The sequence below is a fragment of the Canis lupus genome, chromosome 1 (genome assembly GCF_003254725.2).
Source record: "Canis lupus dingo isolate Sandy chromosome 1, ASM325472v2, whole genome shotgun sequence".
Taxonomy (NCBI): Eukaryota; Metazoa; Chordata; class Mammalia; order Carnivora; family Canidae; genus Canis; species Canis lupus.
In genome coordinates this window covers 112,418,134-112,441,148 of record NC_064243.1, presented here as the reverse complement: position 1 = coordinate 112,441,148, position 23,015 = coordinate 112,418,134, and the positions used below count along the sequence as shown (strand labels likewise).

The 23,015-nt window shown below is 57.7% G+C and overlaps 1 protein-coding gene and 1 long non-coding RNA gene across 2 annotated transcripts; one reads left to right on the top strand and one right to left on the bottom strand.

The window, feature by feature from the left end:
• Positions 1-159: 159 nt before the first annotated feature.
• Positions 160-20,186, bottom strand: ATP1A3 (ATPase Na+/K+ transporting subunit alpha 3). Its single transcript, XM_025424850.3, is given in 24 exon segments — positions 160-548; positions 769-860; positions 1,342-1,443; positions 1,714-1,844; positions 2,104-2,249; positions 3,038-3,161; positions 3,239-3,393; positions 5,897-6,065; positions 6,182-6,332; positions 6,584-6,720; positions 6,807-6,982; positions 7,298-7,490; positions 10,484-10,618; positions 10,701-10,810; positions 10,901-11,099; positions 12,583-12,851; positions 12,992-13,109; positions 13,509-13,643; positions 13,755-13,868; positions 15,318-15,455; positions 15,457-15,522; positions 15,885-15,944; positions 16,084-16,212; positions 20,166-20,186. Coding segments are annotated over 24 exon segments (3,084 nt in total). The 5' UTR covers positions 20,172-20,186; the 3' UTR covers positions 160-519.
• On the top strand, positions 2,245-4,550 carry LOC112645401 (uncharacterized). Its single transcript, XR_003127068.3, has 3 exons — positions 2,245-2,689; positions 2,852-3,016; positions 4,008-4,550. It is a non-coding gene; the product is annotated as an uncharacterized LOC112645401 (long non-coding RNA).
• Positions 20,187-23,015: the final 2,829 nt, after the last annotated feature.

Sequence of the window (23,015 nt, the reverse complement as noted above, 5' to 3'; positions counted from 1 at the left end):
GCTGAGCTCACTTAACCTTGGTCGGGTCTAAAACTCCAGGACTTGGTAACTTCGTGATTCCTGTGGCTTCTGGGGTTGTGTGGATCACCCGGCAGTGGGTGCCAGGCCCGGGGACAGCCCCCCACCCCCGGGGCCAGAAAGCAAGCACAACACACACGCTTCTCTCTCCCCACTGATATATTTGATAATTGTCCAGAACCAGAGATGGCATCAGCCAGGGGTGAGGGGGAGTAAAAAAGAGCCCAGGGAGGGGGTGGAGAGGGGGCAGGGAGGGAGGGGTGAAGAGAGGGAGAGGAACAGAGACACAGAAAAGAGAGGCGGAGAGGAGGGTCGGGATGGTGGGGAGAGAAGCCAGCCAGAGGGGGATGGTGGGGTGGAGAGAAGTTGAGGGGGTAGGGGCCAAGGTGGGGCCATGGGGAGAGAGGGCCCCTCCCCCAGAATACAAAATGGGGGAACTGGTGGGGGCTGTCCTGGGCTTGAGGGGGCAGGGAAGAGATGGGCGATGTGGGGGGGGTGAGGTCAGTAGTAGGTTTCCTTCTCCACCCAACCTGGAGACAAAGAAAGGAAGAAACAGGAAGAGACACGGGGAGGGGTACAGGAGGGAGACAGAGGCAGAGACAGACAGAAAGGGAACAACGGGAGAGAGAGCCGGGGAACAGAGGAGGAGGGACGTGGGGAGACAGAGGTCAGCACGGTGCTCCGCCTGCCTGCCCTCCCCCCGCCCCCCCTCCCCCCAGCCCCCGCCCTGCACCCGGCAAGCCCCCTCACCCCCGGGGTTCCTGCGCAGGATGAGTTTGCGGATCTCGTCATAGACGAAGATGAGGAAACTGTAGGGGAAGGCACAGAACCACCAGCTGGGCCTGGAGAGAGAGCAGGGGGGCGCGGGTGAGCAGGCGGCACTGCGGACCGGAGGCAGAGTCTGGGGAACGGGGGGGGGGGGGGGCCACCCGGGGCAATTCTCCCTTGCGCTCTGCGCCCACAGGAGAGGGCTGCCCCGGCCAGGGCTGCTGGGCTGGGGGCTCCCAAGTGCCACCCCTCTGCCCCGTGAGGACGTCCACGGGGGAAGGCTCAATGGCATCAGAACAGGGACTGTGGGGGGGCCCGGCTGGCTCAGTGGGTAAACGTGGGGCTCTTGATCTCGGGGTTGTGAGCTGGAGCCCACTTTGAAGGCAGAGATACCTCAAGATAATACAATCTTTGAGGAAAAAAAGAACAGGGACCGTGAATGGGGAGGGGGGGGGCGGCGGGGGGGAGTGGGGGACAGGGTCCAAAGAGACACCAGGAGAGGTGGGGCCTGCGAGGAGGATCCTGGAGCAGGGCGCGGGGGTGGGGGGCACTCACTTGAGAGGGTACATGCGGAGGGCCACGTCCATGCCAGGGCAGTAGGACAGGAAGGCAGCCAGGGCCGTCTCCTCAAACAACCCGAAGATTAGGATCTTGTTCCTGGAGGCAGAGGCAAGAGCTGGACTCCGAGGACCTGAGCCTGACCCCGCCCCGCGGAGACGGACGGACAGACACAGATGGGGACCACAGAGAGACACAGCGACACACAGACGGGCCTGCAAAGGGACCCCAAGTGATCCCCTCCCCACACATGTAGAGACAGACATGACCCCTCGGTCGGTGACCACCCAGGGGACGGAAACGGCGCCTGCGGGGAGGGACGGACAGACACTCGGACAGGATGGAACGGAGCCTCGCGGCGGCCCTCACTTCATGCCCTGCTGGAAGACCGAGTTCCTCCGGGTCTTGCAGATGATCAAGTCGGCCCACTGGACGACCACTATGCTCACGAAGAAGGCCGTGTGGCACGTGAACTCCACCACCTTCCTCTGCTCGTAGGTCTGCAGGGGCGATGACCAGCGTGCTGGACCCCGACCCACTCTGCCGGGGCCCGGGGGGGGGGGGGGGGGGGGCGCAGGGGGCGGGGCTGGGCCGCGGGCCGGCAGGGAGGCAGCCCCGCGAGTGGCGGGCCCGGTGGGGGTGCTGGGGGGAGGGCAGGGGCGGGGCTGGGGATCCCGGCTGGGCTGGGGTGGGGTGGGGGAGGCTGGGCCGTGGGCGCTGACTGCGAGGCCCCCCCAAGCTGCAGGCCCGCCCACTCACCCACTGCTGCCCGTAACTGTCCTCCAGGTCATTGACGGTGCGGTCGTCCCAGTTCAGCCGGATGCCCACCAGGTTGCTGGGCAAGAAGCCATTTTCTGCCAGGATCACGAAGTAGGAAAAGAAGCCCCCGAGGGCCTGGATCATTCCTGGGGGCGGGGTGAGGAGATGAGGAGAGGCTCAGGTCGGGGCCAGCAGCCAGCCCAGAGCACCGGGGAGGCCCTGCGAGACTCCCCTTGGGAGGTGGGGGGCTCGCTCAGAACTCCGGCCCCACGGTCACCTGAGGCGGGCTCCCGCGGACCCCCTGAGCGCGCCACCTGGTGGTGAGCACCTGACATGGGCCAGGACGGGAGCCTCAGGGAAGGGCCCACCTGGAGGCTCTCCCACCTGACCCAGGCCACCTGAACTTCAGGGAGTCCCTGGGAACCCCTGGGTTTCAATCGGACAGGCTCCCCGATGCAGGAATGATCTCCCCGGGCCTCTGACCACCACCATGAAGCCTCTGCTTTCTGGGACGCTCCCAGCAATGGGGAGGTCAGCACCTTCAAGGCTCTGTGCCTGGGACCTCCGGCAGCAGGTTGAGGAGGAGGTGCGGAGGGATAGGGCTCACTCCTGCCCTCAGAGTGCTCACAGGCTGATCCTGTCTTCCCCACTGTGGAGGCAGGTGGAGCCGTGGGCTCTGCAGTGGCCAGCTTGAGGCCAACCCCATCTGCTACTTGGTGTCCCATGTGCTCCCCACATGCACCCCTAGGCCTATACTCCACCTGTACGGGCCCTGCCATGCTGACCACCACCTATCTGCAAGTCACTCCTTCCAAACCTCCAGCACCAAGTCCTGCTTCTAGCCCCCTCATCCAACACAAGGTTTCAGAGTGCCAACTATGGGCCAGGCACTGGACATCCAGCTATAAACCAGGTAAGGGCCCCACATCCTCACCAATCTGCCCATAGGCCATGCTGATGAGCCTCTCATTGACCAGCTTGTCAGTGCGTGGGTTCCTGGGCTGTCTCTTCATGATGTCACTCTCTGCAGCCTCGTATGCCAAGGAGATGGCAGGAACCTGGGCAGGAGAGTCCACATGAGCTGGAAGTGGGGGACCCTCCCCTTCCTGGGGCCCAGAGGGTGGCTGGGACTCACCATGTCAGTGCCCAGGTCGATACAGAGGATGGTGATGGTGCCCAGAGGCAGTGGGATGTTGGCCATGATGAACAGCAAGAAGGGTGTGATCTCAGGGATGTTGCTGGTCAGGGTGTAGGCAATGGATTTCTTCAGGTTGTCGAAGATCAGGCGACCTGAGGCAGGAGCAGGCTCAGATCTGGGGCACCCTGGCCCTCTGCCCCTTCCCTGCCCAGTCCCCGAGTCCTTTCCAATTCACCCTCCCATCTGCCCACCTTCCTACGCAAACATCCAACCATGGCACCCTGGTCAAACGTTCTGGAAATATAGCCACATTGGAAGACTGGCAATTTGTATTAAACACCCCCCCTCCTCTATCGACCCGGTGATCCTACTCCTGGGTTTGAATGAGGATTTACATCCACCAAACAGCAAGTACGAGGAGGTTCACCATCGCCAAAACCCAGAACTGACCCCAGTGCCCATCAGCATGGGAGTGGATAAATTAACTACGGTCCCCCCACACAACAGAATACCACTCCGGAAGAAAAAAGAACGAATAAGCTATGACACACTCAACTCCATGGATGAATTTTACAGATGTTAGGTCAAGTGAAAAAGGCCAGACACAAAAGCATTCATATCATGTGACTCCAGTTAGATGAAGTTCAAAACTAATGTATGGTGCTAACAGTCAGGATAGTGTTTCCTTCTGGGAGGGGTGCTATGGGCTGGAGGGAACCTGACGAAACCCTAATGGGGCTGGAAATGTTCTTTATCTTGATCCGAGGTCTGGCGGTTGCAAGGGTGTGTACGTCTATAAAAATTCCTCAAGCCGCCCAGCTTCCTGCGTGCCTGTCACATCTCAGTACAAACTCCATCAGTCCAGTGTGTGTAACGTAAAAAGAGGCCCCGGATGAACTCAGCCGGCACCTCCTCCCACCCTCCCGGGTGCGCTGAGAGGTGTGAGAGAAGAGATGGGTCATTCACATCGCACAGAAAAGGCAGGGCTGCACAGTGGGTACGGATGGCCTGATCACCTTTGTGTACACGGAAGACCCACTATTTCCTATTCCTGTCGTGCCTGCTCTGCTCCCCACAACCTGCTGCTGTCTCTTCCCAAAGTATTGACGGAGGAAATGAAGCCTGAAATGTGCTTCGACAGGGACGCCTGAGTGACTCAGTGGTTGAGCGTCTGCCTTTGGCTCAGGTAGTGATCCCTGGGGTCCTGGGATCAAGTCCCGCATCGGGCTCCCCGCAGGGAGCCTGCTTCTCCCTCTATGTCCCTGCCACTCTCATGAATAAATGAATAAAATCTTAAAAAACAAAAAGAGAATACTTTATGAAATGTGCTTCCACATAATCCAGTGTGTGTGCTGAGACAAAAGAGGATTGGCCATGAGTGATAATGGAGTGGGGTGGGGGATGGGGACGTGGGGTTCACTATGCTCTTTGCTCTGCTCTGTGTTTTTTTGGTTGATTTTTTTCCACCCCTGAGAGGCCTTCCTTGCCCACCCTATCCAGGTAGGACCAGGGTTATCATCTACCATGGCATCCCACTTGTTCGCTTCTTAGCACCTACCACAATTTACAACTACGTTTATGTTAGGATTTGTTTGTTAACTTGTCTAAAGCTGCCTCTCCCAGCTCCTCGAGGGCAGGGACCTTGTCTGCTCTGCTCACAACTGTCTCTCCAGCACCAGGCAAGATGCTCAAGGCAGGAGCCCAATAAGCGTCTGGAAGGTGTGAACAGTGTATCCCGGTGAGTGTACACTGCATACGCAGAAATATCTTGGGAAGAAGAAAGGGTTAACCATGGTGTCTTCTGGGACACAGGAAACAAGGGGTAAGACCATTTAATTTGTCACTTTAGGGCTCAGCTTTACTGTTGGAATTCTCTTTTATCATGCATTATTTTTTACCCTGGGGACACTTCAAATGAGAGAGAGAGAGAGAAATTGGAAGAAAATGCACCACAGCATGAATAGTGATTATTTCTGGATGGTGAGGTCATGGGTGATTCCAATTTTCTTCTTAATGCTTGTCTACATTTCCTATAATTATCAGCAATTGCTTTGATGATCAGAATAAAATTAAATGTGAACAAGCCCCATCTGTGGCCACATCAAGGCCCGTCAGGAGGCGGTGCCCGTTGGCTCTGCAGCCTGGGCTCAGTGCCCCCCCTCCCCCCCGCCCCGCCGCAGATACCCGAAGCACGGGCTCCCTCATGGCTCTGCAAACTCTGTTCCTCTGCCTGCAGCTCCCTTGCTTGGCCCTTGGGATTCTGTATAGTAATTCCTATCCACTCTAGAAGCTTCCTTGCCCCCTGACTCCAGGCTGAGTGAAGGGTGTCCACAGGGCTCACAAAAGACCCTTGGCTTCCCCGAGGTTGCACTTAGAGGGTTTTATTTTTTTTTTAGAGGTATTTTAAAAGTGCTTCTACATCTGCCTCATCCACCAGAATGGGCCTGTGCTGGGTAATGCTGGGACCCAGCTCAGCCCTGCCTCCAGGGAGCCCCCAACCCCAGAGTGGGGAGGAAGACAGGTTCCGCCAGGGGCTCCATAGGATTCTGGTGTCTCCCTACTGTGCATTCTGCCCCACAGCCCTGGCCGGTCCCCTTGCCCTTCTTGGGCCTCATGCAGGAACCCCCGTCTCCAGAACCACCCCGGGCAACTCACCCTCCTCCACACCCGTGACAATGGAGGCAAAGTTGTCATCGAGCAGAATCATGTCCGCTGCCTGCTTAGACACATCAGAGCCGGCAATGCCCATGGCCACCCCGATATCGGCCTTCTTCAGGGCAGGGGAGTCGTTCACACCATCCCCAGTCACAGCCACGATTGCTCCCTGGAGGGAGAGAGGGTGAGGATGACGCCCAGGGGCTTGGCCCCAGCCCCTCCTCATCAGGGACCAGGAGTCCAGGCCCCAGCTGCCTCCTCCGAGGGACCTCAGCCCAAGCCCACCTGTCTCTGACAGCCTTCCACAATAATGAGCTTCTGCTGGGGGGACGTGCGGGCGAAGACGATCTCAGTGTGGTTCTGCAGGATTTCATCGATTTGCTCAGAGGTGAAGTCCTTGAGATCCGTGCCATGGATCACACAGGCCTTGGCATCCCTGGGAAGAGCAGAGAGCTGGTCAGGACTCGTGGGGATTAATGGACAGGCAGCCAGGCAGGCTGAACCCACAGATAGGAGAGGACTGGCTTCTAAAAGTGAGACTCACGAAGTGTAAGTGACTTGCCCAGGGTCACACAGCTCATGAGCAGGGAAGCTGAGATGCCCATCCTCCCATGTGTGGGGGGAGGGGGACCCAAGGCTGAGACCCCGAGGGAAGGGGGACAGGCCGCCACAGAGGGGGGGGCTCACCGGGGGTTGACCTGGCTGACGGGAATGTTGAGCCGGGCAGCAATGTCCTCCACAGTCTCGTTGCCCTCAGAGATGATGCCCACACCCTTGGCGATGGCCTTTGCCGTGATGGGATGATCTCCCGTGACCATGATGACCTGTGGGCATTGTTTGGGGATGGTCTAGCCTCACTGCAGACCCTGGGGGGCGCTGGCCCCACCTTCCTGGCTGCCCTAGGCCATACCTTGATGCCAGCGCTGCGGCACTTGCCCACTGCATCGGGGACAGCCGCCCGGGGTGGGTCGATCATGGACATGAGGCCAACAAAGCAGAGGTTGTCGGTGGTGAAGTTCACATCATCACAGTCAAAGGCAAAGCCCTTGGGGAACTGTTCTTCGGGAAGGTAGTAATGGCAGAAACCTGATGGCAGGACGGGGTGGGACATGAGGGCTCCAGCCTCGGCCCTCCATGCTTCCCACCATCGGGTCCCTGCAGTCAGGACAGTCCCAGTAGGCGGGATGCTCTGTCAACATTCATCCCCTAAAATGCCTTCCCCTCTCGTTCATACACACACTCGCTCATTCATTCATTCATTCATTCATTCATTATGGTGCACTCTGGGATGCCCTATTCTGAGCCAGCCTCCGGGCAGCCTCACATCCTTCCATAACCTCAAGGGGCCCCCAGAGCTGACTCTGCCACCCACCCCAAGTCAGCCCCACCCACTGTGCGCACCAAGCACACGCTCGCCCAGGCCGCCAAGCTCCAGGTAGGCGTTCTGGAAGGCCTCCTTCATCTCCTCATCCAGCGGCTGCTCCTTGCCCTGCAGCAGGATGGTGGAGCAACGGTCCAGGATGCGCTCGGGGGCCCCCTTCATCACTAGCAGGTATCGGTTGTCATTGGGGTCTTCGGTCTCGTGGATGGAGAGCTGTGGAGAGGGCAGAGGGTGGAGGGCGGGCATGCCTGAGCTTCTAACAGACTAAGTTGGGGGAGGGGATGCCCCACTCCCACGCTTCCCCCTGCCCAGTGTCATAGGAGCCAGGACAGACCACAGCTGGGGTTCCCCCAGAATGCACTGCCCCTAACTCTCTACCCAGGAGATCTCCATCTGGTTCTTGAAGTCTCTCACAGACCTTGGCTCACTCCTGCCCATCTCTGCCTCTATCTCACAGATGTTTCTGCCTACGGGGCTCTCTTACAGAAACCCCAGCCGTCTTTAGATATGTGCGTTTCTCCCTGGCTCACCCTCATCTCTTATCCCACATCTGAGCTGTCACCAAATCTGCTCAGCTCACCTCTCAGATATTGACCTCAGATTCTGACCTCTTCTCACCTGTCCCCTGCCCTCCCCTCCCGGTTACTATTATCTCTCATATGGAATATCACACTGAGTCTCTGTGTCTGCCCTCCCCAGTCCATAATATTCCCTCCCTGCAACAAGCAGGAGGATCCTTTAAAAAAAATGCAAGTCAGTGGAAAATGGTGAGGTCACTTGGGCAAATAGTCTGACAGTCCCCCAAAAGGCTAAAAGTAGAGTGACTACACGAGCCAGCCATTCCCAGGTACACTCAAGAGACATGCAAAATATGTCCATACAGAAACGTGTGTGAATGTTCCCAGCAGCATGGCACACAGGAGTGCAAAGGGACGAACAACTCAAATGTTCATCCACAGATGGATGGATAAACAAAACGTGGACTCTCCCAGGTCCGATGACCAGTGGGAGAGGCAGGAAAGGGTAGCCTGAGAACCCCAGAGGGAGGTTCCCCAAGGCTGGGTGGACTAGGTAAGGGGAGCGGACTAAGTATGAGCCTCAGCCACTTGCCACCTCTGGCCAGGCTGCTTCCTTCTCTCCCGCCCTTCCTCTCAAAGCTGGGTCCCTAAGCCCTTTTGCTTTGTCACTGCCTAAGAGTGTGACAAAAAGCAAGTTATCTAACTTCTCTAAAGCTTGGCCTCCTGGTCTGTGACACTGTGAACAGGTGAGGGGTCACCAGCCCAGCCCCAACAAAGGCTTGTTCGGAGACCAAATGAGACAAAAGCAATTTGTCTTGGCAGCTAATTTCAGTCTCCCTGGCAGTGTTTCCAGAAGGCTAGGGTCACGGTTTGTTCACCCTGTGCTCCCAACACCCTCTGTAGTACCTGATACTTAGTAAGTGCTCAACAAATGTTTATTGAATGAATAAATAAAGTGTGAAGACTGTAAAAACAAAACAAAACAAAACAAACAAACAAACAAAAAAAACAACCATGGACTCTCCAGATGATGCAACGTTATTCAGGCATAAAGAGGTACGTAGCACTGACACATGCTACCACAGGAAGGAAGCCTGAGACCATCACACTACGTGAAAGATGACAGTCACCAAAGGCTATGGATTGTGTGATTCCATTTATATGAAATGTCCAGCATCAGCCAACGCATAGACACAGATGTAGGTTAGTGGTTGCTCAGGGATCAGGATGCTGGGGGAGGTGGGGGCCAAGAGCTAAGGAGTGGGGCTTCTTTTTGATGAGACGGAATGTTCCATAATCGTGTAGATGAGGGACACCTGGGTGGCTCAGTGGTTGAGCATCTGCCTTTGGCTCAGGTCGTGATCTCCGAGTCCTAGGATTGAATCCTGCATCAGGTTCCCCTTGGAGAGCCTGCTTCACCCTCTGCCTCTCTCTGTGTGTCTCTCGTGAATAAATAAATAAAATCTTTTAAAAAATTGTGTGGCTGATTGCACATATCTGTGAACATACCAAAATGCCGAATTATGCACTTTATGTGGGTGAACTACGATATCTGAATTATCTCAGGGAAACTCTTCTGAAAAACTTGAGTCAGGTCTCATCTCTCCTCTGCTCAGAGCCCTCCCGTGGCTCATGTCCATCTTAAAGATACACCTGAATCCTCTCCATGGCCCACAAGCCCAAAGGGACCTGGCCAGGCACCTACTGTCTTCACCTCCAGTACAGTCCCTGGCTCACTTCTTCACCATGCTGGCTGCCTGGCTGTTGTTCAGACACATCAGTACCCTCCTACCTCGGGGCCGTTGCACATGTTATGCTCACTGCCTGGAACACTCGTGCCCCAGACACTTGCAGGCAGCATATTCTGTATTTCCTCATGCCTTTGTCATTGTCTTCTTCTTATTTTTTTTTTTTTTTAGGATTTTATTTATTTATGAGAGACACACACACAGAGAGAGGCAGAGACACAGGCAGAGGGAGAGAAGCAGGCTCCATGCAGGGAGCCTGATGTGGGACTCGATCCCAGGTCTCCAGGATCAGGCCCTGGACTGAAGGCGGCACTAAACCGCTGAGCCACCCGGCTGCCCTGTCATTGTCTGTCTTCTAGCATTAGAGTGTAAGTTCCATGAGAGGAGGGACTCCACTGTGGCACTCACTGCCACAGGTGCCCCAGTACCTAAAACATGTGCCTGACATGTGGTGGCTGCTTGAAAAAAATATTTGTTGTGGGGCATCTGGGTGGCTCAGTCCATTAAGTGTCCAACTCTTGATTTAGGCTCAGGTCATGATCTCAGGGTCATGAGATCGAGCCCCACGTTGGGCTCCATGCTGAGTGTGGAACCTGCTTGAGATTTTTGCTCACCCTCTCCCTCTGTGCTTACCCCTATTCCTGTGCAGGCTCTTTCTACCCCCCCAAAAAAACCCACTCTTGAATGAATGAGAGATCTCTGGCTGGTCCCCAGTCTCTGCCTCCCACTGTGACAGAGGCCTTGCTCTCACTCCTGGGTCTGCTTGCCCTTTACCTGACCGGGTGGATACCATCATTCCCATTTTACAGATGGAGAAACCAAGGCTCTGGAAGGTTAGCAACTTGCCCAAAGGAAGAGGGCACCAGGGCAGAGGTGACTGCTTACAGGCATTAGAGAGAAACTGAGGTCCAGGCTGGCTCTCCTAGACAGCCCAGAGTACCTGGTATTTGTTGGTGGAATTGAAGGGAATCTCGGCCACTTTCTTGTTACGTTCACGCATCAGCTTCACGGAGCCAGAGGACAGCTCGATGCACTTGAGCAGGGCAGACTCAGAGGCATCCCCGGCCACATCCCTCTAGGGAAAAAGAGGCCTGTCAGAGCAGAGCAGCAGGCTGTGGGCAGGGGCAGGGCCAAGGTGAAGGGGCGGCTGGACCCACCTTGAGCACCGGGATGTTGTCCTGACCTCCCTTGAAGACGGCACGGTTGCAGAGTCCGGCAATGTGGGACAGGGCCACCCAGGTGTGCGAGCTCTTGTCAAACGAGGTTCCTGAAAGGAGGTGTGTGTCCCATATTACTGTGCCTTGGGGCCAGACCACCCCCCCCAACACCCCAACTCCTGCCCGGGCCCCACCCTCACCTGACTGGTCCTCGGTAGTGTCAGCCTCATGGATCTGGTTATCAAACCACATGTGGGCGACTGTCATGCGGTTCTGGGTGAGGGTCCCTGTCTTGTCTGAGCAAATAGTGGAGGTGGAGCCCAGGGTCTCCACAGCCTCCAGGTTTTTCACCAGGCAGTTCTTCCGAGCCATGCGCTTGGCCGTCAGCGTCAGACACACCTAGGGGGTGTCCCAGGGCAAGTAGGTCATGGGCAGAGCGGGCGGCGGGGCTGGACCAGCCACAGGAGTGCCGAGGACCCAGCTGCCCAGTCCAGGGACAACCCCGGGTGGCCCATAAAAGACAAGGGTGCTGCCCCCACGCAACAAACAACAAAACAGACACACACATACACAGGAGAGTGTTGTTGCCTGGCAATTCCACCCCAAGGCACAGACCAATGAAAACGGGCTTGGATGTGCCCTCAAAGACAGGTACTGCTATATGCAAGGCAGCAACCTTTTACCATCATCCCCCCAAAAAACAACCCAAACGTCTGCTAACAGCACAAGGGATAAATAAATAGCAGGGGGAAAAAGATGTAATAATATATGCCAAAGAAAAAGGACAAGCTCTTGCTGCCTACACCTGCACAGATGAAGTTCAAAAAGATAATGTCTGGCACATTCCATCTGTATGAAGTACAATGATGTAGAAGCCAGGGCAGGGGTTATCTTTGAGTTGGGGGCAAGCAGTTGCACAAGGTCTGGAGGGGGTTTCTGGGGAACTCAAGTCTGGTGCTGCGCACATGCACGTGCCCAGATTCACAGCCTGTGCGTGAATATGTGCAACTCCAGGTCTATATAAAGCCTCTGACCTGCCCTGGCTTTGAAAATGCTAATATGGAAAACGCTGCAGGATGTATTAAGTAAAAGAATCAAGCAGCAGAAGAGAATTCCTGGGACTATGTACCCTGAAGACAGCATTTACCCACAGGCTGGAATCTGCCCATATCTGCCTGGGAGCAGTGTGGACGGTGTGCTTCTATGGTGGGGCTGACTGTAGGGCAGCAGAGCAGGGATGGGGGGGCACTTATTTTTTAACTATTTTAATGTATTCTTTAGACTTTTTGCCATGAGGGTGTACTTCTTCTTTAAAAAAAAAAAAAGATTTTATTTTTAAGTAATCTCTACACCCAACGAGGTGCTCGAACTCACAACCCCAAGATGAAGAGTCATACACTCTCCTGGCTGAGACAGCTGGGAGCCCTATGAGGGTGTACTTCTTAATTTTGTAAGTTAACTTAGAAAGTGGTAAGACTGAAGGGGCACCTGGATGGTTCAGTTGGTTGAGCCTCTGACTCTTGATTTTTGGCTCAGGTCATAATCTCAGGGTTGTGGGATCAAGCCCTGTGTCAGGCTTATGCTAGATGGGTAGTCTGCTTGAGATTCCCTCTCTCCCTCTCCCTCTCCCCCTGCCCCTTCCCCCACTCACACACTCTCTCTAAAAAAAAAAAAAAAAAAAAAAAGGTGATAGGCTGTTAGCCCTTTATGCCTTGCAGTGTGCCTCAAGATTTTTGTTTTGTTAAGAAGGCCTTCCAGTCCCCAGGTCCAGTCATTTAAGATCCAGGAAGCTCAGCCCTCAGTGTACAAGTTGTCCTCATCAAGAACATTACACTTAGGCCCCCAGACCCCTCCCCCTCAGACTTGGGGATCTGGGCCTTACAGTGACAGTGGCCAGCAGGCCCTCTGGGACATTGGCCACGATGATGCCGATGAGGAAGATGACAGCCTCAAGCCAGGTGTATCCAAGAATGAGGGACAGGATGAAGAAGGAGACGCCCAGGAAGACAGCCACGCCGGTGATGAGCTGGATGAAGTGCTCTATCTCGATGGCAATGGGCGTCTTGCCCACCTCCAGGCCCGAAGCCAGGGTGGCAATGCGGCCCATGACAGTACGGTCACCTGTGGCCACCACCACACCTCGAGCCGTGCCTGTGGGGGCAGAGGGGATCGGGCTGAGGTGGGGATGGGGTCTCAGGGAGGTTCAGAGGGACCCCGAATCCCAGAGGCACAGCCCTCTGTCTGGACCAGCCCTGCCCCAACCTGGGTGCCCCCATTGCGCCCTGCCGCACCTTCCACGCAGTTGGTAGAAAAGAAGGTGATGTTCCGAGTCTCCAAGGGGTTGTCGTGTGTGCAGTCAGGAGAGCGAGTCTGTGGCTCTGATTCACCAGTCAGGGAGGAGTTGTCCACCTGAGTGGGTAAAGGGAGAGAGAGAGAGGGCTCAGCCCTGGGATCAGGGAGCATTTGGCCAGAGGACACTGAGGCTAAAGCTGTCTCCCTGGAGGTCAGATCCAGAGGCCTGGACATCTGGGTGAGCGAGTGGTGTCTGGGAAGCTAGAGGTTAGGCTCTTGAAGTGGGAGGCAGAGGTTTCTTGCCAAGGTCTAAGGTATTGATGGGTCTAGGGGGTGGGGACCAGGGGCCTGGGTTCCTGGGTCTGAGGGAGGAGGGGTTGGGGGCCTGGGCTCCTGGGTCTGAGGGAGGAGGGGCTGGGGGCCTGGGCTCCTGGGTCTGAGGGAGGAAGCACTGGGGTCTTGGACCCCAGAATCACTCCAAGAAAGACAGAGCTGGGCCCCAGGTCCCAGTCTCACCTTGCAACCATGAGCTGAGATGATCCGCAGGTCGGCCGGGACTCGGTCTCCGCCCTTAATCTCTACCAGGTCCCCGACCACCACCTCCTCAGCGTTCACCTGCATCTTCTCACCCTCTCGGATCACCAGGGCTTGCTGGGGGTCGAACGGAGAAGAGTCAGCGCCCCTGCTGTCTGCCGGGCTTATCTGGCAGACCTCACCCCCATCCTTCCACTCCCACCTGGCCCCTTTCTGGGCCTTCCTCACCTGGGGAACCATGTTCTTGAAGGACTCCATGATCTTGGAGCTCTTGGCCTCCTGGTAGTAGGAGAAGCAGCCGGTGATGATGACCACAGCTGCCAGCACAATGCCCAGGTAGAGCTGCAGGGAGACACAGGGTCACAGCTCACTCCTGCTCCCTACCAGGCTCGCCCTGAGATTTTTGCAATCTGGGAAGGGAACTCTGAGTCAATGGCAGGTAGCGGGGTCTGTATTTGTGTGTCTGATGCCAGGTTGTGTCTATCTGGTTGAGGGTCCATGTGTCCATCTGCCTATTCAGGTTTGGGTCCCTCTTTCCGCACATGGTTTTGTTTGAGTCTCTAGGTCAGTCCATCTCTCCATTTTGTGCATCCACCTGTCTGTCCTTCTGCCTGTATTCGAGGATCTGAGCATATGCTATTAACCCTCCATGTGTCTGTGTCTTTAGGTCAGCACGTCTGTCTGTCTGACTGTCGGCCTGTCTGGCTTAAAATTTAGGGGGCCGTTTGTGTTTGAATCTTTTTTTAAAAAATATTTTATTTATTTATTCATGAGAGACAACGAGAGAGGCAGAGACATAGGCAGAGGGCGAAGCAGGCTCCATGCTGGGGGTCTGATGCGGGACTTGATTCCCCAGATCGGGATCATGACTCCAGCCGAAGGCAGATGCTCAACCTCTGAGCCACTCAGGCGCCTCGTGTTTGCGTCTCTGTATGCGGTTCCCTGTCTCTCTCTGTTGGTCAGCTTAGGTCTGAGACTCCATGTCTGTCTATCTGCCGATTTACGTTTTAACTGCCTTTTCTTTTTTTTTAAGGTTTTATTGATCGATTGATTGATTGTAATCTTTCCACTCAATGTGGGGCTTGAACTCAGAACTCAAGAGTCGAATGTTCTTCCTACTGAGCCCGCTGGGTGCCCCAGGTTTTAATTTCTGAGAACACTGTCTGTGCTTGGTTCTCATGTCATTCTGTCTGTCACCAGGCTAGGCCTGCAACTCTGTGCGTGTTTGAGTTTCTGTTTGTGTCTACGTGTGTGTCTCCACTTGTGTGTCTGAATGAGGCACCTCTGTTTGAATCTGCGTACAGATGTGACAGTGCTGACTCTGAGTGTGTTTGCGTGCACTTGTGCATGGATCTCTATGTAGTCAGCATGTAGGTCTGCATTTACGGGCATGGGGTCCGCTGAGATTGTGTCCCCCTGTGTGTCCCTGGCATTGGATCCTGACGGATCAGCAGGTGGGTGTGCCCGCCTCTCTACATGAGTGTACTTATTTTTGGGGCACCTTTTACACCACGGCCACCTGATGATGCCTGTCCCCAAGACCACCAAGATCACAGACCCTTGGGACACAGACTCAGCTCACACACCCCACATAGTGCACATGTTACTTGGCTTTTCTGAGCCTCGGTTTCCTTATACCTTCTCTGGTTCTCTCACTGAGTGGTTATGAAAGTCCCATGAGACAAAGCTGGAGTGGGCTCTGAGAAGTCTGAAGAGGCAGGAGAAGTGAGGCAGGATGTGTGCCCCTAAACGTTCAAGCCCTTGTTCAGGGTAGCAGTGGAGGGTACTCACATTGTCACCCGAGGGATCATCCTCTGTGCCCGCCTGGATGCCATAGGCCAGGAAGCAGAGGATGGCTCCAATCCACAGCAGGATTGAGAAGCCCCCGAAGAGCTGGCGGCAGAACTTGACCCATTCTGGGGTAGTAGGCTGGTGGTGTGAGCGCATTGGGCCCGTCCCGGGCCAGGATCTCTTGGGCTTTGCTGTGGGTCAGACCCTGGGGGACACAGGACTCACACAGAACCCTCCCTGAGCCTCCCTGGCACCCAAACTCTTCACGAGCACCCCAGGCCCCCAGGAGTCCTGTCCTCAGCCCCTCCTCCCTCAGACTCAAGAGTCCTGCCCCCAGCCCCCTCCTCCCTCAGACCCAGGGGGTCCAGGCCCTCAGCCCCTCCTCCCTCAGACCCTGGGGTCCAGGCCCCCAGTCCCTCCTCCCTCAGACCCAGGGGTCCAGGCGCCCAGCCCCTCCTCCCTCAGACCCAGGGGTCTAGGCGCCCAGCCCCTCCTCCCTCAGACCCAGGGGTCCAGGCACCCAGCCCCCTCCTCCCGGAAGCCCTCCTCCCTCAGACCCAGCCACACCTGTACACAGTCCGTGTTGTATTTCCGGCAGACCTCTTCCACTGACATCTTGTGCTCTGTCTGAGGAACAAGAGTTTGGAGGGAGGAAGTGAGAACCCAGGCCTTTCGGGGGCCGGGGCAGGACCTGAGAGCATTAGGCCCATCCTCAGCCAGGATCTCCGCTCTGGGAGCATGTGTGGGCACAAAGGGCGAGGCTTACCATAGCCACCTCCTTCTTGAGGTCATCCAGGTCCCTGCGCTCTTTGGTGCCCTTGCTCTTCTTGGGCGAGCCCTTGTCATCTTTCTTGTCCTGCGAGGTGGCGACACGATAGCTGTCAGAGCCACCAGACTGCGGGCGAGAAGGGGTTACAAGGGGGACACCGGCCCTCTGGGCCCCCACCCCGGCCTGCTTTCTGTGCACATCTGCGCCCTGGGCAGGGGCTGGCTCTGGGAGTCTCTGTGTGTCTGTTGGGGCTCCCCGACACCTCCCTGTCTCTGCCCTGCATCTCTGGGTGGCTGTCTCTCAGGACCCTGGGTCTCATCTCTTCTCATTGTGTTCGTCATCTCTGGCTCTCTGTCCTCCAGGGTCTCTGTCTGGGTCTCTCTGTGCTTCTCTCTCTCTCTCTCTCTGATTCTGGGCCTATCTCTGTGTCTCTCTCTCCTTCAGTCCCTTTGTGTCATCTCTCTCTCTGCCTCTAAGTCTCCCAGCACGTGTCTCTATATAATTCTATCTGTCCCATACAATGTCTGTCTGCATCTCCAGAATGATCTCTCCCTGCGTCTGGCTGAGTTTCTCTCTGGGTTCCCATCTCCAGGTCGATGTGTTGCGGGATCTCAGACTGTCTCTGAGTGTCTGTATTTTCTGCCTCGGGGTCTTTCTCCATCCCTTCGAGCTGGGTCCCTGTCTGGAACACTTGGTGTGTCTCTCCCTCTCCGTCTCTCCCATTTCAACCGCCTTGTGTGTCCATCTCTCGTTGTCTCGCTCTGTGACCTTTCTGCCTGTCTGTCCCTCTCGAGTCTGTCTGGACATCTCTGTCCTTCCAGCTCTGAGTCTCCCGGCCTATGTGACTCTCCTCATCTTCTCTACGTGTCTCAGTCTCTGTCTGTCAAAGGACTCCGCTAATCTGGGGAGCCCCCCAAGGGGTTCCTGGCAGAACAGAGGAGAAAGAGTACTGCACATGTTGGTCACAGCTAGGACACAAGCCCAGGAGGCAGCCCTCGACGCACAGGGATGATGGCCTGGCTGCCTATTCAGCCCATCCTGAGGGCCTTGACTGACAATTTGGGGGCCCTGGCCTCTCTCTCAGGGGCTGGTGGCAGCTTCAGACAGCTCTGAACAGAGGACGGGCAAGGTCAGGTCTCTGGAGGACAGACTAAGAGCGGGCTGGGGTGTGGGGTACAGAAGGGCGAGAGGCAAGAGCCCCAGCATAGCTTGAACTGGATGCGGCGTGAGGGGGTGAGTGGGGTTGCAGTTGGGGGTTTGGGCAAAGGGGGAAGGCGGTGTCCCCCGAGGCTGGCAGGAGGGGTGGAGCCAGGCCAGGTGCTGGCAGAGGGCTGCTGACAGGTCCTCGGGCCCAGAGCCAAGCCGGGATCCCAGGCTCAGGCAGCTCAGTGCTAATCCTCTCGTGACCTTGCAGAGGGCTGAGCTGCCTGCTGTCTGCCCCCAGACCCAGGGGCTGAGCCTGGGGGTTACTGCAGCCCAGCGCCCCGGAGCCTCTGAGAGGGTTTCAGAGGGTGGGAGGGAGGCTTGGCCCCGGGCCAGCCCTGCAGCAGCACTGCGGCTCACTCAAAGGCACTCAAAGGCCCGGAGGCCTGGGGGACAGGGAGGACAGGACTTCACTGCCTGTGCCAGGAGGGGTCTTACCTGCCCACAGGGGTGGACCCAAGGATGGAGAGATGTGGAAATAGAAGGTCATGGGGTCAAGGTAGAGAAATGAAGGGGAAGGCGGGGGGGGGGGGGCTGGCAAGAGCAGGGGAGAAAAACAGCAGCCCATCCTTGAAACTTTAGGGAAAGCTGGGAGCTGATGCTTGGGGTGAGGAAGGGCTGGGGGCCTGGACCCCTAGTCTGAGGGGGGAGGGATTGGGGGCCTTGGATTCCTGAGTCTGAAGCAGGGGGCTGAGGGCCTGGACTCCTGGGTCTGAAGGAGGAGAGGGCTGGAGGCCTGGACTCCTGGGTCTGAGGGAGGAGGGGCTGGGGGTCTGGACCCCTGGGTCTGAGGGATGAGGGGCTGGGGTTCTGGACTCCTGGATCTGAGGGAGGAGGGGCTGGGGGTCTGGACCCCTGGGTCTGAGGGAGGAGGGGGATGAGGGCCTGAACCCTGGGTCTGAGGGAAGAGGGGCTGGGGTTCTGGACCCCTGGGTCTGGGAGGAGGGGCTGGGGTTCTGGACCCCTGGGTCTGAGGAAGGAGGGGCTGGGGACTCTAGACCCCTGGGTTTGAGGGAGGAGGGGACCGGGACACCCCAGTCCCTGGCAGACAAGCCTTGGCTCCTGCTTGCCCTTGCTTTGACCAGACTCCCTTGGGGGCGGGCTTCCATCTGTTGGAGGGGGAGCCGAGGCTTTCCCAGTCAAGGCAGGAGGCCCAGATGGGCGCACTGCGGGGTGGGAGGACCTCTGAGGGTGGGGGACACGCCTGTCTCACTGCAGCCAGTCTCTGCATCTCCTCACCATTTTCCGCTGTCCGCCTCCCCCGACACCCGCCAGCTCACGCAGCTTCTGCACCTTGGCCAGCCTCTCCCTCCCCCGCTTAGAGTGTCTGGGGCCTTCCTCTCTGAGCATCTCTCTCTCTCTCTCTCTCTCTCCACCTCCCCTTTTGCTCTCTGCCTCCTCCTCCCATCCTTCAAGCTGACTTTGGTCGTCTCTGGATAGCAAATGTCTGTCCTTGGGTCTCCTAATCTCAGACTCAGTTTCTCTCGTTGTCTCTGTATGTCTCTCCACGTCTTTGTCTCACATGGCCATGTCTCTGTGTGTCTCTCTGACCATGTCTCTCTTTGTGTCTACGTCTACGTCTCTTTCTCAGCATCTCTGTCTCTGCCTGTTTCTTTCACTCCTTCTATCGGGTTCTGTTTCTCTGCCACCCACGTCTAAAGCGTCCCGTCTTCTTTAATTAATGCCCCGCTTCCTTTCCTGGGGCGAACAGTCTCAGTCCTCTCCTCCAATCGGCCCACGCCTCCCTCCTTCCATTCCACTTACCTGGAAGCCATCACTGACTCTCACCTCCCCCCTTCTCTCTCCCAGTCCCCTCCCCACCCAGTTCTTCTCCCCATCCCCCTTCGCCCACCCCAAACCACAGATCTGCAGCCCCACCCCCCACCTCCAGCCCTGGGCCCATCAGCCTTCCTCCGCCATCTTTCTCCCCATCCCTCATATTCCCTCTCCATTAGCCTTTCCCATCCGGACCCTCTGTCTTCATCCCACCCAGCCCAGCCCACCCGCCTCCTTCTCCCACTCTCCCCCCATGGCCCCGCCCCAGACACGCAGGGAGGAATCCAGGGCTGCAGAGGGGATCAGGTGGTCAGTCAGGGAAGGAGGCGGCATCTGCTGGAGAGACTCACAGACAGACAAGGACACACGGACACAGAGGCAAGGGCATAGCCAGACATGCACGATCCACTCCCCCCGGCCTCCCCACCCCCCTCATGTGCAGACAGGCGCCCCCAGCCAGGCCCTCAGTCTCCCTGCCCCGGCTGTCCTGCTCCTCCCAGCGCCCCCGTATCAGCTTCCCCAGATTAGGGGCTGGACACACAGCACAGCCCCAGGCCACGCGCCGCACTGCGGAGCCCCCCCATCCAGGCCTGGAAGGAGAGGGAGAGGTCATCTGGTGTTCATCCCACCGCCTGGACCTGGCCCCACCCGGCCGGGGACGCAGACGGGTGTCAACACCCCCAGACACAAACCCCGGCTCTCAGACACACCCAGACACGAATGCAGACAGTCGGACACAACCTGGGCCACTCGGTGCTGGCAGGACCTGACGGAGCCAGGAGCTCCCACACGCACACGCGCACACGCACACACGGCCCGGGGCGTGCGACCGCACCAGGTCAGGCAGACGGGCCGAGGGCCGGCCGGCGCCCCGCGGGCCCCGCACACAAAGACGCGCCAGCACACGCCACAGCCCCGCGGCCCCAGGCGGCCCCGCGCACACGCTCCAAGCGGCAGGGCAGACGCACCGGCCGGGACCCGCAGACCCGGCCCGGGAGCGCGGGGTCCCGGAGCCCCCGCCCCCGCCCCCGGGGCCCCCCAGCGTCGCCGACCCCCCCAGTGTCGCACACACGCACGGCCCGGCCGGCCCGAGCACCTACCCCCATCTCGGCGGCTCCGGGGGAGAGGGGCGGGCGGGCGGGGCGGGGGCCGGGGCCGAGGGCTCAGGGCGCAGGGCGCAGGGCGCAGGGCGCAGGCTCAGGCGCGGGCTCGGCTGGGGCCTCTGCAGCGCCCGCGCCCCGGTCCGCGCTCCGTGCAGCCGGCAGCCCTCCCGCACAGAGTCTGCGGCGGCCGCCGCCTCCGCCTCCTCATATGCCCGCGCCCGCGGGGGGGCCGGCGCCGGCCAATCAGGAGCGCCGCCGCCCTGACGGATGGCCCGCGGCCCCGCCCCCGGCACTGCAGCTGTCCTCCCCGCCCCCAGCCTCCGCAAAGTGGCGGCTCGGCCGAGGAGGGGGAGCGCTGCAGCAGCGGGGGATCCCGGAGACCCCGCAGTGAGGAGCCCCGAGAGCCCCGCCATGGGGGTGGCGCTTCCGAGGAAGGGGCGCTCGGACGGAGAGCGCCCCGAAAATCCCCTTATGGTGGGGGTGTTGCCACAGGGAGAGGGGCTGCGCGGCGGGAGGTGGACACCGGGTGGGAGGCGAGCCCCCTCCGTAAACCGCCACAAGAGGGCGGGGGGGGGGGTGGCCCAGAGCACCTCCTTCCGCAGTGAGGTGGAGGGGGTGGCTGGAGACCTTGTAGGGGTGCTGTTCAGGAGTTGGAGGGGCCCTCAGAGGCAAGGAAGACCCCCCAATAAGGAGGGGTGCTGCAGAGGGGAAAGGAGGCCCGCTCACTAGTGTGCCCCACCTCCCCCCCCCACACACACACATAATGGCAGAGTTATCCAGGGAGACACAACTGTACAGGTACACAGAGGATACATCCCAGCCAGAGGACCCCACCAAACCTCACACTCACACATAACCATCACCCACAGAGCCCAGATAGGGAGGACACACACATCTACCACCTCATCACACATCACCACAGTTTCACCGTCACATTCCAGAACACACCTGCTTGGACCCTCACACACATACCACACAACCCCATCACACAATCCCAGAGATTCACCAGCATGGAAATAAAATGCATCTCCCATCACACCACAACAGAATCACAATCACAGTCATAAGCTGCCGTGTGGATTGACACACACCCTCCGAACACTACATCACAGACATGCACATTGTACACTCCACCATACCCTGCCATGTCCCATTTCACATAGAGACCCACAACCAATTGACCCATAAACCCAAAGACCAACACATCCCCACACTCAGCAGCATCACACACGCACAGGCCACACACTGCCTCACATACCCCATGAGCCTTTGTGGATGTTGCTGCAGAGTCACACAAAGGCACACATATAACCACACACACACACTCCTCCCCAGGGAGCAGAAGACCACAGGGCGTAACTGCCAAAGCATGGCTAATTGTGAATGACAGACAAAAAGGTGCACACAGACTCACACACAGAACAATAATTCACAGAAACAGAGCACATGACGCCATCCCACACACTTCCCACACTACACACATCACGTATTGCAGTGCTATCACATACACCTCTGCTGCACCTGCAAACACGCCCCAATGCCCCCACCCAGATGCCACACACATCCCATCTCGGTGTGTGCGCGCACACACACGCACTTAGCTAGCATACACACCCCAGGCCCACCACATACACACAATACCCGATCAGGCACCCATTGAGGCCTGAGGTGTCAGTCTCTCACCCCCACACTTTGCTCTCTGAGGAACAGCTCAGACTTTCCTTGGCGATTGTGGAAGGGGGCAGAGAGCAAGGGAAAGCCCGTCCTTGTAGCTTTCTCAGGATGTGGGTATTCTCCCCACCTGTGGGAGTGGAGGCGTGGGGGACACAGGCAAGGGGCACAGAGTGAGCCTGGTGTGGATAGGGTCTGGGTAGTGAAGGTTAAGGGCCTGATCAGGGAAATATGTGAAAGGCTAAAAGCCAGAGTGAGACATACAAAAAGATAAGAGAGAAACAGAGATTCAAAGCGGAAGAGAGACAAACATGGACAAGGAGACAGGGCCTGAGAGTAAAGGGGGCAGGAGCCAGCTTCCTTGTCTTTCCCCAGCACCCAGAGCCTCAGCCCAATCCTGTACTCTGACCCATCCCTATCCCTCCCAGCTGTCCCTTGTTGCCATGGTAATAGGGAGGCCGAATATGCAGCAAAGGAGGCTGGGCCTGCAGACCTGGCCTGTCTCCATGGAGACTGAGGAAGGGGGGGGAGCCATATCTTCTAGCCCAGGTGGTTGGCCCCCAGGTCCCCTCTGCAATTCTGCCCCCTTCCTGGGTGTGTGTGTGGTGCGGGGAGGATCTGTCAACATATCATCTCTGTCCCCCTTGTCTGTTTCTGGCAGGGATGGGCCTGGACCACAGGCAAGGTGGTTCAGAGGACAGACATGCCTCAAGGTGTTTGGATCCCAGGAGATTCTAGGCTCTCTCTCTCACTCTCTCTGTTCTCCCATTAGGCTGGGGGAAGCCTCGGCCCCCCACACGATACCCCAGATACAGGCTCATGTCCCCCTTTATGCACTCCCTCCTCAGACACGAGCCTGGTGAGACTGATGACTGTGCACCGTGCTCCCAGCGCGAGGCTCTGCGGAAGTTGGGGGGGGGGGGAGGAGAGAAGACTTAGGAAGGTCACAGGGATGGACAGGGACAAGGGAGCTCAGTGAGCGAGACATAAGGAGAGACTTAAGAGGAGAAATGGACACAGTTCAGAACCAAGTAGGGCAGATACAGACAGAGAGATGGGCAAAGACAGATGAGAAAACAGACGGAGGGAAACAGAGCAACAGAATTACTCAGTGAAGGTGACAGAGAACCACAGGGACATAGAGAGCCTGGCAGAGACACATTTGGCAAATGGGAG